Raw genomic sequence first — 17,083 nt, forward strand, 5'->3', positions numbered from 1 at the left:
AAGTGCTGTTCACACCTCATGAGCTCCTTACTGTTTCATACCCAGCTGATTCCTGCCCTTTCAGGCTAGAAAAGGTCTCATACTCCTAGGTACTATGTTTGCTGGAAATACTTGATGCTTACCATTTAGTCTTTTGATGTTCCATCATGGAGTGGAGATGATCCTGAGTCCTCCAAACCAGCACAATACAGTTGTTGGCAGATTCCTCCATGCTAAAAAGGCTTGGAGTCCAGACAAGCTGGCTCATAGATGCTCATTACCAGAAGGCTGATCACCATCAGGTGATGAGTTGGGTTTTGTTAACCACTGCAATTCACAAAAAGGGGTTGCAATCCTCATTGGCAGAGAGTCTGCCCACATTGAGGAAATCCCAGATCCTGACATTCATCAAGTAAGATAAATCTCATATGCCTTTAAAAGTGTGGAGGGGGAAAGGTTAAAAATAATATCGTTTAATACCTGACAGCTAGGTGGCACCATAGTGCACAAAGTGTGGGGCCTGCAGGCAAGAAGACTCATTCTCCTGAGTTCAAATCTGACCTCAGACACTTCCTAGCTGTGTGACCCTGGGCAAGTCACTTAACCCTGTTTGTCTCAGTTTCCTCATCTGTAAAATGGGCTGGAGAAGTAAATGGCAGACCACTCCAGTATCTTTGCCAAGAAAAGCCCAAATGTGGGTCATGAAGAGTCTGATATGACTGAAAAATGATTGAACAATACCTACATCTCACAGATAAAGAAAGAGAAGCAATGACTTGCCCAATACCATACAACAAGATAGTGGTGGGCCTAGAAATAGATCCCAGGGCAAGCTCTCTTAGATTTTTTCCTGGATTTGAACCCAGATCTTCCTTACTCCAAGATGGATGATCCATCCACTTGGCCATTTTCCCTCTCATTCAACATGACATTTAGTCCCAAAGAAAGACACACACAGCATCAAGAACCAAGAAAAGAACTCTAAATCTAGGCTAGCTCATTAAGAGAGTACCTGCATCTAAAGCCTGAGATAGACCGGGTGGGTCAGTTATAGGTCAGAGGTCAGAGGCCAGAGGCCAGGGAATCTTCCAAAGATAAGGAAGGAAAATGCAGGGAGCTGAGGAGAACATTGTGGCTATGTCCCAGCTCTACGTTCCTCATACGTGCATGCATTGGTGAACCACCTCCATGGTCCAGGAGGAACTCAGATCATAGGATTATATAACTAGAGACAGATGAGACCCCAGAAGCCAACTAACCAAACACACTCATTTTACAGAAGAGGAAACTACACAGTGGATAAAGCACTGGCCCTGGATACAGGAGGACCTGAATTCAAACCTGGCCTCAGACACTTGACACTTACTAGCTGTGTGACCTTGGGCAAGTCACTTAACCCTCATTACCCTGGCCCCCCCCCCAAAAAGTCCTTTCTCTGGGGACAGCTAAGTGGCACAGTGCATAGAGCACTGGCCCTGGATTCAGGAGGACCTGAGTTCAAATCCAGCCTCAGACACAACACTTACTAGCTGTGTGACCCTGGGCAAGTCACTTAACCTTCATTGCCCTGAAAAAAAAAAAAAACAAAGAAGAAGAAGAAACTGATGCTCAGGAAGGTTAAGTGACCTTGGATCAGTCACAGGATCATAGATATTAAGCTAGGAGGGACCCCAGAGCCCATCAAATCTAAATTTTTCATTTTACAGAAAAGGAAACTGAGGCCCAAAGCATTGCCTCTCATGCTGATGTGTACTGCTGACTTGGGAAGACCCAGTCCTGGGCTTTGTAATAACCAGTTGAATTTGGGGCAGCTAGGTGGCGCAGTGGACAGAGCACCAGCCCTGGATTCAGGAGGACCTGAGTTCAAATCCAGCCTCAGACACTTGACACTTATTAGCTGTGTGACCCTGGGCAAGTCACTTAACCCCAATTGCCTCACACACACACCCCCCAAAAAATAACCAATTGAATTTTTTTTAACTGAGGCAATTGGGGTTAAATGACTTGCCCAGGGTCACACAGCTAGTAAGTGTTAAGTGTCTGAGGCTGGATTTGAACTCAGGTCCTCCTGACTCCAGGGCTGGTGCTCTATCCACTGCGCCACCTAGCTGCCCCCAATTGAATTTACTGGACATGAAAGGGCCAGTTTTCAGAGTCCAGCCTTCCCAGAGGCCCCCATGTGGAAATTAATTTGTTCTCTTTTCAGAGATCAAGGAAGACAACTGTAACAACACTTGCCACACCAGTGCAAAGTAAGTATCTACCCTGGCTTCTTTCTGAGTGTGTCTCTCTAAGTGGTGAAATTATGTCTTCCAAGGGGTCTCCAGCTCATCCTGGGGGGAGTACGGGCCAGGGAGCACAGAGCTGGTTGGGCTGGATTTTGTCACACTCGATGGGGACAGAATCAGACCCTTTCCCATCAGTGTCATAATCTTAACTGCATTACAGTTACTGAACGCTATGCTGGCAGAGGGCGTGTTCCTAGAATTTGTCGTGAGGCTAAAATTAGGACATCCCAGAATTAGGCCACAAGCAGCTCCTCATATTCCCTTCAAGAAGCTGCCACCTATCCTCATGGGATTTAGAACTTGGAAGGAACCAGAAAAATCCTCTGGTCCAACCCCCTCCATTTTATAGATGAGGAAACTGACTTGCCCTGAGTCATATAGGATGTAAATAGGATCCTGAGCTAGCCCTGGAGGGGAACCCAGAACCTGTCTAGTCCAACCCCACCATTGTCGAGATGAGGAACCAGAGATCTGGAACGTGAAGTACTTGCCCAAGGTTACACGGCTCAGAAGAAACTGATTTGGGGTTCAGACCCAGGTCTTCTGCCGCCAGATACAGTGCTCTTTCCACCACAATGCACCACCTCTATGTAGAGCATTTGCAGGCAGTATGAGATACTGGCCCAGTTAAATCCAAATGGCACCAAAAACTTTCCTAAAATAGAAAGTACCCCAGGACTCCCTCCTAATGAGCTTATTTGGCACCAATTCTGTGAAAGCCAGAAGTGAGGTGAAGGGGGGAAGGAGAGGAGGAGGAAAAGAAAGAGGGATGAAGAGGAAGAGGAAAAAGAGGAAGAGGACTAGGAAAGGAAGGAGGAAGAAAGAGGGAGAAGAAAAGAGGGAAGAGGAGGAGGAGGAAGAGGAGGAAGAAAGAGGGAGGAGGAAAGAGGGAAGAGGAGGAGGAGGAAAGAGGGAGGAGAAGAAAACAGGAAGGAGGAGGAAGAGGAGGAGGAGAAGGAAAAGGAGGAGGACGAGGACAGACAGACCTCTGTTCAGTTCCTGACATGCAAGATTCATTCTCAGTCCTCTTGAACTCATAGGATTATGTAGCCTTTGAGCCAGAAGGGCTCTCAGAGGCCACCTCAAGGCCAACTCCTTCATCTTAAAGAGGAGGAAACTGAAACCCAGAAAAAAAGTGGGTGACTTGCCCAAGGTCAGACAGGCAGTAAGAAGTGGAATCACTGACTGTCGGGTTTTCCTGGAGCTTCTCATAGTACTTCAGTGTGGTACAGTGAGGGCTAGGGGTGTGAGGGGCAGGTTGGACTTGGAGTCTGAGAAGCTGGGTTCAAATCTCACCTTTGTCACTTACGTGACTTTGGGTAAATCACCTACCCACTCTTTTCCTCGGTTTTCTATAAAATGATGGTGTGAGTCTGAGGCTGTAATCCTGCATTCAAGAGGACTGAGAATGAACCTTCCATAAGGCAGGACATAGAAGAGAAGTGTGTCTGGTGTTCTCTTTCCCTCTCCCTCTCAGCAACTCTAGCTCTTTTCCCCTTTCTTTGTTTCTGTCTCTGCCTCTGTCTCTCTCTCTCTCCCTGTCTGTGTCTCTGTGTGTCTCTGTCTCTGTCTCTCCTTCTCTCTCTCTCTCTCTCCCCCTCTCCTCTTTTTGTCTCTCTCTCTCCCCACCACCACTTTCTTCTCCCTCTCCTTCTTCCTCTCCCTCGCCTTTCCCTCTCTCTCTCCTTCCCTCCCTCCCTCCCTTTCTCCTCTGAGGCCCCTCCTACCCCTAGATCCTATAACCCCCGTCTATGCCTCTGTTTCCATATCTGTACAATGACAGGGTTAGACTCAAAAGGCCCCTTCCAGTTCTGAACCACAATCCACCTCGGGTTAAATAGCATTGTCTGGAACTGGTTGGCAGTGACCACCCACTGTTGTGAATTGACCTCTCCCCGGTTTATTAGTGCAAGGACGGTTGTAGGATTTTATTTGGTTTTTGGTCTCTGTGCCCAGCACCTACCACAATGCAAAAAAGCTCATTGACTATGAAACTTGCCTCTTGTTTCTTAGCTGCCTTCTCAATCCCGACGGTACAACTCATTGCAAGTGCGCGGCTGGTTTTCAAGGCAACGGGACAGTTTGCAAAGGCAAGTGGATCCCATTTCCTGCCTTTTCAAAGCATCCTGCCTATGGATCCTTGAGTTTTACTCTGACACAAAAAACTAATAGAGATTTCCGGGGACTTCAATAATTGTGGCCAATGCATTCACAGGATCACAGACTTAGTGCTGAAACGACCTCAAAGGACATCTCACCCAGCCCCCTTATTTGACAGATGAGAAGCTGAGGCTCAGAAATGCTGAGCAACTTGCCCCAGGGTCACACCGCTAGCAAGTTCCTCAGAAGAGATTTGAACCCAGGTCTTCCTGGGTGGACACAGTGGGTAGAGCATTGAACCTGCAATTAGGAAGACCTGAGTTTGAGCCCACCCTCAGATACTTACTAGCTGTGCAGGTCACTTAGTCTCTGTTTGTCTCAGTTTCCTCATCTATAAAATGAGAAGAAGAATAGCACCTATTTCTCAGGTTGTTAGAATTAAGTGAGATAATATTTGCAAAGTACTTAGCACAGTGCTTGGCACATAGTAGGTGCTATATAAATGTTAGCTATTGTTATTTTATTAGCTATTATTATTATTTGCAAACTCCTGACCACAGTGCCTGTTACATAGTAGGTGCTATATAAATGTTAGCTATCATTACTCTTTTTTATTAGCTATTATTAGTAAGGCATGTAGCACAGTGCCTAGCGCATAGTAGGCCCAACTTCAAGTCTAATTCTCCATGCACCAAGACCTGCTGCCTCTTTAGTTGAATGCACTACATGTGCCTTGAGGTCACAAGGGCCTCAAGTTATATTGTATTTGTTGTGTTCACTTTGGGGGCTGCCACACAACACTGATGACTGCTATTGACCTTGTGCATCACTAATACCCCCAGACTCCCTTATTCAGTTCTATCCTCTGAAACAATAAAAACCAAATCCATTCCCTTTTCCACATGACAGCCTATGTATATTTGAAAATAGGAGTAGGGGACCCTCAAAGATGTGTCAGCAAGCAGAAAATAATTTGTTCTCCGATGGAGCTGGAGTCGATTAGCCTGGGCTGTGTCTATTTTCATTTTCTGCTGGGTCAGCTAAGGGATTGACACACTGGTGAATCGTATCTCCATTAGTCAGACTATCACTTTACTTTAGCCAGAACCCCTTCGTCGAATCCAACATTTATTAAGCACTTGCTGTGTGCAGGCCACTGGCTTGGGTACTGGGGATACAAAAATGGATATGATATAACCCTGTGCTTTCAAGGACTACCATCCAAGGGAGGAAATAGGGTGTGTACATAAATAACTATGACACAGAAGGAAAATGTGATACACGGACAAGAGAAGTGCAGCCAAAGTCCTATAAGAAATCTGAGGGACGAGAAATGTTGTTCAATCAATAAGGGAGAAAGAGGAAGAGAGAAGTCAGAAAAATTCCAAAATTTTGTCTTAGAGGAGGAAAAACCCATCCCGATCACCTCTCCTCCCCAGCCCCAATGCCTAGCTCCTGGAAATTACCCTGTATTTAATTATTTACCTCATAAACATATGTAGCCATATATTAATAGTTATTAATAATTTTATTACCCTATTAATTACCTTATATTTAATTTGCTATGTGTCTGTTATTCTCTTCCAAAGGAATGTAAATTCCCTGTTGAAATTATTCTAAACTTAAATAGAAAAGTAAGTTTTACATAATGGAGACTAACAGCTTCACATACCACCCTTACTTTCTCTTCTACAAAATATATGAAAATGCATATTTTATTTGGTGTTTGTTCACATTGGGTTAAAAATAAAGGGAAGCAACATATCCAATAACTATAGCAGCATAAATGGAAAGAACAATAAGCTCCTAAATAATCCAAAATGAATGTTAAGAAATTATAAAGAATACATTTGACCCAGAAGAGCAATGAGACAACTCCTCCCCTTCCCCTTCTAGCATCAAATGTGTAGTCAAAAGATATGGGTTCAAATCTTCCGTACTACCTTCTACCCATTTGACTTTGGCCAAGACACTACTCCCCTGGGCTCAGTTTCCTCCTGAGGGGGTTGGACTAAATGATCTCCAAGAAGATTTCCAGCTCTCAAGCTATAATCTATTCCTTTCTGCAGCAATTGATGCTTGTCAAACCAGAAATGGGGGCTGCTCCACCAAAGCTGACTGCAGGAGGACCACGCCGGGAAAGCGAGTGTGTGTTTGCCAAGCAGGATACACTGGAGATGGCATCATATGCGTAGGTATGTACAGAGCTGTAACTAGGGTGGAGAAACTGGGACTTGTCCCTAGGCACTTAATTTTTTTTTTTTTTAGTGAGGCAATTGGGGTTAAGTGACTTGCCCAGGGTCACACAGCTAGTAAGTGTTAAGTGTCTGAGGTCGGATTTGAACTCAGGTACTTCTGACCCCAGGGCCAGTGCTCTATCCACTGCGCTACCTAGCTGCCCCATGGCACTTAAATTTAAGGGGCAGCATGAATACTCCTTTAGCAGCATAGAAACAACAACAATTTAGGAACTAATTAACAAGAATAATTAGTTAAAATAAGAAGCAGCCAGGTGATGGCTTTCTCCCATCTTTATCAGCCATACCCCAAGGGTGTTCCTCCCCTGATCCTAGCCATTTCCCTTCTTAATCCCCATCCAAATACCTCCCCAATGTCAGCTTCATGGTATTCCATGGTATGCACTCTCAAGAGTGAGAATTCAATGTCTCATTCCCTCCTCCAGTGGGTTTTGGGGGGGGTCTGGGATCTCTTCACACCTTTGACCTTTAAAAGTTGATTTATAGGGACCTCTTATGCTGAGTGCCCCCGGTTTTAAATTTCCAAGACATAGCTCTGAATAGGTACTCTCAGAAGAAGAGGGTTTTTTTTTTTTCCTTTACCTCAGGGCCTATTTCATTGCTAAAGATCAATATAGTACAGACAATGGAAGCTGGCATCAACCCAAGCGTGGCAAAGGAGTTCTAGGGCTAAGTAACAGGACATGTGAGTTTGCAGACAGCTGGTCGTATGAGTGATGTCAAAAGTTAGTTTGGAGAGGGCTATGTTTAAAAAAGAAGAAGCAGCTTAATAGGGAAAGCTCTTGGGAATGAAAACATTTTTGTGGGAAGCTGAATTGTATACATATGTATATGTACATGTATGTACATAAGTATACATGCCTATTCATAAATGCATATACCTATACCTATACATATATGAATATACATATATACATATATATGTGTATATATACAATTTCCAAGGCTGATAAAAAATCAATTGTTTAGTCATGTCTGATTCTTTGTGACCCCATTTGGGTCACATTTGCCATTTCTTTCTCCTGATTATTTTACAGTTGAGGGAGCTGAGGCAAACAGGGTAAGTGACTTGCACAGGGTGACACAGCTAGTAAGAGTATGAGGTTGGATTTGAATTCAGGAGGAGTCTTCAGAGGAGTCTTTCTGATGCCGACCTCAGCATTCTATCCAACAACAACAATACAATGATGATAAATAAACCACATTAAAGGATGTTAAAGTCCAAAGGCTCTTTGTCTGCCCTGTTCCTCTTCATTAAATCATTCAGTCGACACAAACGTCTGTTAAGCTCTTAATATGAGGCAGTCGATGCCCCTACCCTCCAGGAGCCCACATTCAAATGGGGGAGGGTACATGGAAATTACCTAGTAATTTGTAGAGAGTAGACACAAGTTAACTTTAGAGAGGATGGCACTACCTGCTGGGAGGACTAGCAAAGACCTCCTGCAGAAGGTGACACTGGAGCTTGAAGGAAGTCAGGGATTCTAAAAGGTGGCGATGAGGAGGGAAAGCATCCCAGGCATAGGGACAGCTGCTGCAAAGGTTGGGAGGTGGGAGATGGAGAAACGTGTATAAGGAAGAGCAAACAGGCCAGTATGATCAGATGGAAGAGTGCATAGAGGGGAATAATTGATAAGGATACAGAAAAGGCAGGAAGGGGAGAGATTGTGAAAAGCTTTAAATGCCAAATATTTGCTCCTAGAGGTAATGGCCAGTATGGCTTCAAGCCCTCCCAGCTGCCCCCACCTACTTCATTCCTGCCTGATCTAAAGCAGAGAAACTAAAAGAAATCCCTGCTTACTCATGTGCTCGCTCTGTCTCTGTTGCATTGTCTCTGTCTCTCTGTCTCTCTCTCCTTCTGTCTCTCCCTCTATCTCTGTCTCTCTGTCTCTCTCTATTTCTATGTCTCTCTCTGTCTCTGTCTCTCTCTGTCTCTCTGTCTCTCTCTCTCTCACACACACACACACACACACACACACACACACACACACACACACACACACACACACACACCCTCCCTAACTTTGAAACTGTTCCTCAACAAAAGAAGTCAAACCCTTTCATACCTTCAGCCTTTGTCACAGTCTTGGCAAAGCCAGCTTTCCTAGGACCCCTTCCCTGGGACAGGAGTTTATCTGACTGATTACGGTCTTTCTGTTTAAAGAAATCAACCCCTGTTTGGAAAACAATGGTGGCTGTGACCAAAATGCAGAATGCACCCAGATTGGACCCAACCAGGTAAGCTGTGTCTCCTTCCCACCCTCCTCACTGTTCTAGACTTTTCTCGGCAGTGTCCTTGGGGGCCATTAAATATTAGTTTCTTTGAAGGGAGGAAGAGGCAGCATGGTACCAGAGGATGTATGTACCATTGGTAGCATGGCAATGATACCACGATACCAGCTCTGGAGTAAGAAGACCCAGGTTCAAATCCAACCTTTGATGTTTATTACCTACTATTACCTACTTTGGTTTATTACCTACTTAATCTCCTAGATTCCTCATTTGTAAGAGGAGGATATTATGATGAATTCAATAACCAATCACTATTACAGAAGTCCTAGGATGAATGATGCTTTGTACCTCTTTGACAGACAGGTCATGGACCAGGAGAGCAAAAGGAAACACTTTCAGATTTGTTGTGCATCAGGGGCAGCTAGGTGGCACAGTCAATAAAGCACTGGCCCTGGATTCAGGAGGGCCTGGGTTCAAATCCGGCCTCAGACACTTGATACTTACTAGCTGTGTGACCCTAGGCAAGTCACCTAACCCCTCATTGCCTCACCAAAAACAAAAAGATTTGTTGTGCAGGAGTTTGCTTATTTATTATACAGGAGGGCTTTTCTTTGAGGAGGGGAAGACAGAGCTAGTGATAGTCATTTTTTTAAGGAAAGAAAATGAATCAAAAAATACATAGAAGTAAGCAAAAGAAGTATTATTAGGAATATAATGTTGGAATAACTATGTTAAATCTGTATTTTTTTAAAAGGACAAGAAGTTCATAGAGGAGATTCCCAGTTTCACAGGCAATCCTCTTTTTCAAAGCAGGAAATATTCATGTTTATTAATTTTATAATAAAAAGAATGATATTTTTTAACGAAGACATTGAATTAGATGGCCTCCAAGATCCTTTCCAATTTGTTTTTTTTTTGTGTGTGTAGCAATGGGGGTTAAGTGACTTGCCCAAGGTCACACAGCTAGTAAGTGTCAAGTGTCTGAGGCCAGATTTGAACTCAGGAGCTCCTGAATCCAGGGCTGGTGCTTTATCCACTGTGCCACCTAGCCGCCCCTGGTCCTTTCCAATTCTAAACCTCAGAGCCTATGAGCAGGGGCAGGATGGAGGCCAGCAGAGAAACAGCCACAGAGGAGATACTTTGAAGAACATGGCTCAGGTCCTGATGCACATTCTTTCAGGGCAAAGAGAAAAGTATAGAGAGACTAGCAGCTGAATAGACAGATTCAGTTACTGCTGACAGCCTATTTCTTCAGAGCCTATTGACAGCTCTATTTCTTCAGAGTCTTCCTCAATCAATAAGCTTTTATTCATCAAGAAACATTTAGTAATTACTTATCACTATAATTAATAATAATAGTAATAATAGTCTTTGCATGGTACCCAGTATGTGCTAGGTACTATGCTGACCACTTAAAAAATATCTTCTTTGATTCTCACAATGCTGGGAAGTGGGTGCTATTATTATCCCCATTTTACAAATGAGGAAACTGAGACAAATAGAAGCTAAAGGTCTTGCCCAGGGTTGCACAGCTAGTAAATGTCCGAGGCTGAATTTAAACTCTGGTCTTCCTGACTAGCTTCCAGGTGAGGGACAGGCACTGTGCTAAGTGATGTGAATACAAATATAATCTCTGCTTTCAAGGTCCTTAAATTCTAAGAGGGGAAGAAAACACAGGGGGGAAAACCCTGAAAAGTAAGGTGGGGAGGTTACCCATGGAATCAAGATGGAGAAGTCTAGATTGCATATGGGTGAGAGATGAAAAAATGGCTGACTCCCTTCATGCCGTGCAATGTGTTATGGTACTTTATGTGGACACAAAGACAAAATTGAATGAGTCCACCCTCAAGGAGCCTCCATTCTCTCCTCACAAGAACCACCCTGTGGAGGAGGGAGTATAGCTATCATTATCCCCTTTGTCCAGTGAGGGAAACTGAGGCTTGGGAAATGGTTTGACCACAGATACACTACCATTCAGTGGAGCCATCCAGATTCAAATCAGAATCTCAGAGCTGGAAGGAATCACAGTCCAACCTCTGCCAAAATAGGAATCCCATCTATGCCTTCATTGGAAGATGATCAGCTGGCCTCTGTTTAAAGACCTCCCCCCAGTGAGGAATGATCCCCTACCTTCTGAGGAAGCCCATTCTGCTGTTGAATAACTTGAATTGTCAGGGAGTTTATTTTCTTACAGAGAGCCCAAATCTGCTTCTGTGAATCCGCCACTTGTTGCTCCTAGGTCAGACTCTTTGGGGACAGTCATGGTTCTTTCCCAATGCTGATGCCCTCCACTGAATTCTCTCCAGTGTGTTAGTGTCCTTAAATGTGAGGCCCAGAAGAGAATCCTCTAGGACATGGTCTGACTATAGCAGAGTAGAGAAATAATCTAGCCCTAGACACCATGCCTCTTCATGGAGCCTGAAATTGCTTTTTTAGATACCATGTCACACTGTTTTTACTTACATTGCTCTTGCAATCCATTAAAATTCCCAGATTTTCTCCTGTAAGTGGCTTAGTCATGCCCTGACCCCTCTCCCCCATCCTATCCTTGTGCATTAAAAAAAAAGTTTAGTTCTTAGAAAGGACTGGATCTGGGATTTCATGGACAGAAGGACCTCCCAAAGAGAAAACTTTCTCTCCCAATGCAGATAGGTCCCTGTTCTTCAATTTATGTTCAGAGCTGGCTGGGGCACTGAAAAACTAAGAGATTTGTCCAAAGTCATGTAACCAGTATTTTCAGAGGTGGGTCTGGAACTCTAATCTTTCCTATCCCAAGTCCAACTTTCTACCTACTATGGGATGTTGGGTTTTTACATTTATCTATATTAAATTTAAGTTTCTTAGATTTGTTTCATCATTCTAACCCACTGAGATTATTTTGGATCCTGACTCTGTTATCAAACATCTCAGCTAGCTATGTGCCATCTATGTCTTCACCCCAGTGAATAATAAGGATGCTGACCAGTGTAGATCCAAGGATAAATCCCTAGGGCACTACACAACAGACCTCCCTCCAAACCATATTGATGACTTGGTGACTTCCTGGATCTGGTCTCTCAACTGGTTCAAAATCCAACTACTTATACTATCATCTGGCTCCCATCTTTCCATCTTTTCCACAAAAGAGGCTTTGTCAGATAGATGCCTTGCTGAAATCTAGCTAAACAAATTCTCTCATCCAATAACACTGTCCAAAACAGAAATAAGGTGATCATTATTTTCCTTTTTAAACTAAGACCAACATCCATATATTTTCTACCTAGGTGGTACAGTGAATAGAACCCTAGGCTTGGAGTCAGGATGACCTGGGTTTAAATCCAGTTTCAGACTCTTTACTAGTGGACAATTCACTTAACCTCTGTCTGTCTCAGTTTCCTCACAATAACAACACCTACCTTCCAGGGTTGTCGCGAGGATCAAATGAGAAAATGTTTACAAAGCACATTGTAAACCATAAAGTGCTATGTAAATGCTAGTTGTTATTGTTTCATTTCCAATGCTCTTTCTGCTACCCTATTCTGCCTCCTTGATATAACTTCAAAGATCCAGTGGTCTTTGTCCCACAAAATGCTTACCCAGATTGATGATGTCTGAAATTCCACAATTGGAGATTCATTACTTTCCCTTGAGATTTAAATTGCAACTGAGAGAGAGAGAGAGAGAGAGAGAGAGAGAGAGAGAGAGAGACTGACTCTAGTACCCAGTGTCAGACATTTATGCCTAGTATAAATAGGTTTATCATATCCTTTATTGAGGTCAAGGTTAGTGACAGTGAGGTTGTTCATCGTATAACCATTAAAAAGGACCTGAGAGCTGGATAAAGACACCAAGTGCTTTTTTCTCCCTGATAGGCTGTCTGTAACTGTTTGCGAGGGTATACAGGAGATGGTAAAACATGCACACTCATCAATGTCTGCTTAACGGTGAGTAAGGTTTTGGGGCAAATGCTCTTTTTAAATATAGTTTTCAATGGATTATTTATTTTTAACATTCTTTTCTTTTTAAATTTTGAATTCCTAATTATCTTCCCCCTTCCTATGTCCTCCCATACCTACTGAGAAGGCAAGCAATATATCAATTACATATGTAAAATCATGCAAAACATATTTCCATATTAGTCATATTTGGAAAAAAAAGCAAGAAAAGTAAAGTGAGAAAATTATACTTCAGTTTGCACTCAAAGTTTATCAGTTCTCTCTGTGGAGGTAACTAGCATTTTTTCATCATGAATCCTCAGGAATTGTCTGAGATCATTGTATTGATCAGAGTAGCTGAGTCTTTCACTGTTGATCATTTCACTTTGCATCAGTTTATATAGGTCTTGCCATGTTTTTTAAACGCCCCCCCATCATTACTCACAGCATAATTATATGCCACAGATATTTCAGCCATTCTTTAATTAAAGAGCATACTCTCAATTTCCAATTCTTTGCCCCCTCAAAAAAAGAGATGTAAAAAATATTTTGGTACATATAGGTCCCTTTCCTTTTTCTTTGATATCTTTGGGATACAGACCTAGTAGTGGTATTGCTGGGTCAAAAGGTATGGACAGTGTTATAGCCCTTTGGAACTAGTTCCAAATTGTTCTCCAAAATGGTTGGAGTCCACCAACAATTCATTGGTGTACCTATTTTCCCATCATGCCTCTAGCATTTATCATTTTTTATAGGTGTAAAGTGGTACCTCAGAGTTATCTTAATTTGTCTTTCTCTAATCAGTAGTGATTCAGAACATTTTTTCATATGACTGTAGATAGCTTTAATTTCTTCTTTTAAAAATTGCCTATTTATATCATTTGACCATTTATCATTGGAAAATAGCTCTTATTTTTATAAATTTGATTCAGTTCTACACTCAGTATATATTTGGGGGATAAAGCCTTTATCAGAGAAACTTGCTGTTAAAATTTTTGGTATTACTTCATTGTCTGTGGTACCTTTTAGCAAAATGTAGTTTCCCTAATTATCCCATTTAATTAAGTCTATTTTTGCTTTGTCTGAGATCATGATTACTACCTCTGTTTTTTTTAGGTGAGTTGAAGCATATTAGATGTTGCTTTAGCCCTTTATTTTAATTCCATGTATGTCTTTCTGTTTCAAGTATGTCCTTTGTAAACAACATATTGTTGGATTCTGGTTTCTAATACATTCTGTTATCCACATCTGTTTTATGGGTGAGCTCATCCCATTCAGTCACAGTTATGATTGTTGTTATTAAGTTGTTCATTTGTGTCCAACTCTTTATGATCCCATGAAACATACATGAAACATGGGGGCTCTCTTGGCAAAGATACTGGAGTGCCTCCAGTGGATTAAGGTAACAGGTTGTATTTCTTCCAGGTTCACAAAGCTAGTAAGTATCTCAGGTCAGGTTTGAACTCAGGTCTCCCTGACTCCTGACCCACTGCTCTATCCATTGAGCCATCTAGCTACCTTCTATGGTTATGATTACTATGTATTTCTTTCCATGCTGCTTTCTTCTGTGTTCTCATTCATTCTCTCTCTCTCTCTCTCTCTCTCTCTCTCTTTCTCTCTCCCCCTCCCTCCCTCTCTCCCTCCAAAGTCTATTTTGCTTCAACCTCCCTTAATCTGTCCTTTTATCATCACCCCTCTTTGTTTTATCCCCTTCCCCTCCTATTTCCCTACTGGATAGGTTACATTTCTATATACAATCGAATGTGCATATATTTTCTTCCTTCTTTGGATCAGTTTTGATGAGAATGAGATTCGAGAATTGCTCACCCTTCCCTATTTTTCCCTCCACCATAAAAACTCTTCATTGCAAAGCTCTTTTATGTGAGAAAAGTTTTCCCATTCTACCTTTCCCTTTCCCCTTCTCCCAGTGTATCTCTCTTCTTCATCTCTTCAATTTTTTTTGGAGATCATTCCATAATTGACTCATATCCATGCCTTCTGTATGTGTAAACTCCTCTTAACTACCCTAATAAGGATAAAGTTCTTAGAGTTCCATGTATCATCTTCCCATATAGAAATATAAACACTTTAAATTTATTGAAACTCTTCTGTTTACTCTTTCATGTTTACCTTTTGATGCTTCTCTTGAGTATTTTGAATGTCAAATTCTCCATTCAGCTCTGGTCTTTTCATCGGGAATGCTTGAAAGTTCTCTCATTAAACATCCATCTTTTCCCTGAAGGATTATACTCAGTTTTCCTGGGTAAAGGATTCTTGGTTATAATCCTAGCTCCTTTGCCTTCTGGAATATCATATTCCAAGCCCTCTGCTCCTTTGTGTGAAAGACTCTAAATCTTGTATGATTCTAACTATGGCTCCACAATATTTTAATTGTTTCTTTCTGGCTGCTTGGAGTGTTTTCTCTTTGACCTAGGAGCTCTGGAATTTGGGTATAATATTCCTAAGAGTTTTCATTTGGGTATTTCTTCTAGGAGATGATCAGTGGATTTTTTTTAATTTCTATTTTGCCCTCTAGATCTAAGATATTGGGGTAATTTTCCTTGATAATATGTTGAAATATGATATCTAGGCTCCTCCTTTGATCACAGCTGTCAGGCAGTCCAATATTTCTTAAATTATCCATCCTTGATCTATTTTCTGGATCATTTGTTTTTCCAATGAGAAAGTTCACATTTCCTTCTATTTTTTCGTAATTTTGGCTTTGATTTTTATTGGGGGGATGGGTTGATGTCTCATGGAATCATTGGCTCCCATTTGCCCAACTCTAATTTTTTTGTTTCTTTGTTTTGGGGTTGTTTTTTTTTGGTTGTTTGTTTGTTTGGTTTTTTGTGGGGCAATGAGGGTTAAGTGACTTGCCCAGGGTCATATAGCTAGAAAGTGTCAATTGTCTGAAGTCAGATTTGAACTCAGGTCCTCCTGAATTCAGGGCCAGTGCTCTATCCACTGTGCCACCTAGCTGCCCCCACCAACTCTAATTTTTAAGAAATTATTTTCTTCAGTGACATTTTGTACCTCTTTTTCCATTTGGAAAATTCTTCTTTTTAAGGAATTCTTCAGTGAATTTTTGTACCTCCTTTTCCATTAAGTCAATTCTACTTTTAATGTTATTTTCTTCAGTATTTTTTGTGTCTCTTTTACCAAGCTGCTACTTCTTTTTCCAAAATTTTTTTTTAGCACTCTTATTTCTGTTTTTCCAGTTTTTCCTCTACCATTTTTATCTCTTTCTTTAACTCTTCCAGGAATTCTTGTTGGACTTGGGTCCAATGAGCATTTTCTTCTTTGAGGTTTGTAGTTGTTTTCACATTGTTGTTGTCTTCTGAGTTTGCATCTTGGTCTTCCCAGCGACCATAGTAGTTTTTTATAGTCAAGTTATTTTTTTGTTATTTGCTCATTTTTCCAAGCTATTTCTTGATTTTGAACTTTATGGTAAAGTTGGGCACTGGGGTGGAGAGGCATTTTCCCATGCTTTAGGCTTTTTTAAGGCTTTTTCATGCTGTTGTTTTCAGCACTTGAATCTGCAAGTTTTGGGTACTTCCTAAGTGGTGTGATCCTGTAAGAGGTATGCTCACTGCTTTCCTGGTCAATGCTCTGCTCTTTTTTTTTTTTTTTTTTAGTGAGGCATTTGGGGTTAAGTGACTTGCCCAGGGTCACACAGCTAGTATGTGTTAAGTGTCTGAGGCCGGATTTGAACTCAGGTATTCCTGAATCCAGGGCCAGTGCTTTATCCACTGTGCCACCTAGCCGCCCCAAATGCTCTGCTCTTTAATCAGGAAAGAGCCCTGGTCTCCTGCAGCCACAAGCACTAGCACTCCTCTCTGCCCTGCAACTCTGACCCAGAGGTGTATGGAAAATAGAGTTGTCAATAAATTTCAGCTGTACCCAGTGCCAGATAAGAGTCCCTTGTAAATTCTTTCTGACCAGTTGTCTGATCCCCTTGACCCAAGGAGGATTCAAGGCTATCTATATATCTGTCTTTTGTCTATCTATCCATATATGCATGCATGATGTATACATGTAAATGTATACAAATATTTGTATGACCATATAAATATATAGTATGTATTATGTACACAGAGTATAGTATGTGAATATGTACACAGAAATTCATCTTTAAATTTCCCTTCTCTCTGTTCACCTCCATTACCAAATGAAACAATCTCCAAATACATCTTGGAAGGGTTCTCAGTGATTCTTTTTACTCTTTCCATGTTAACTATTTTAACCCACAAATGGATCTGTAATATTGGATATTCCCTCCAACAATACATATAACAACTCATCCATGGCTGTC

The 17,083-nt window shown here is 41.8% G+C and overlaps 1 protein-coding gene across 1 annotated transcript in view; it reads left to right on the plus strand.

The window, feature by feature from the left end:
* The window catches only part of STAB2 (stabilin 2), a 173,128-nt gene that overhangs the window by 105,542 nt on the left and 50,503 nt on the right, over window positions 1–17,083 (plus strand). The window contains exons 40-44 of the mRNA XM_043969353.1: window positions 2,186–2,231; window positions 4,281–4,357; window positions 6,437–6,562; window positions 8,790–8,863; window positions 12,709–12,780. Coding sequence (XP_043825288.1) covers window positions 2,186–2,231; window positions 4,281–4,357; window positions 6,437–6,562; window positions 8,790–8,863; window positions 12,709–12,780 — 395 coding nt within the window. The remainder of the gene's footprint in view (window positions 1–2,185; window positions 2,232–4,280; window positions 4,358–6,436; window positions 6,563–8,789; window positions 8,864–12,708; window positions 12,781–17,083) is intronic.

This window comes from Dromiciops gliroides, chromosome 5 (genome assembly GCF_019393635.1).
Source record: "Dromiciops gliroides isolate mDroGli1 chromosome 5, mDroGli1.pri, whole genome shotgun sequence".
Classification (NCBI taxonomy): Eukaryota; Metazoa; Chordata; class Mammalia; order Microbiotheria; family Microbiotheriidae; genus Dromiciops; species Dromiciops gliroides.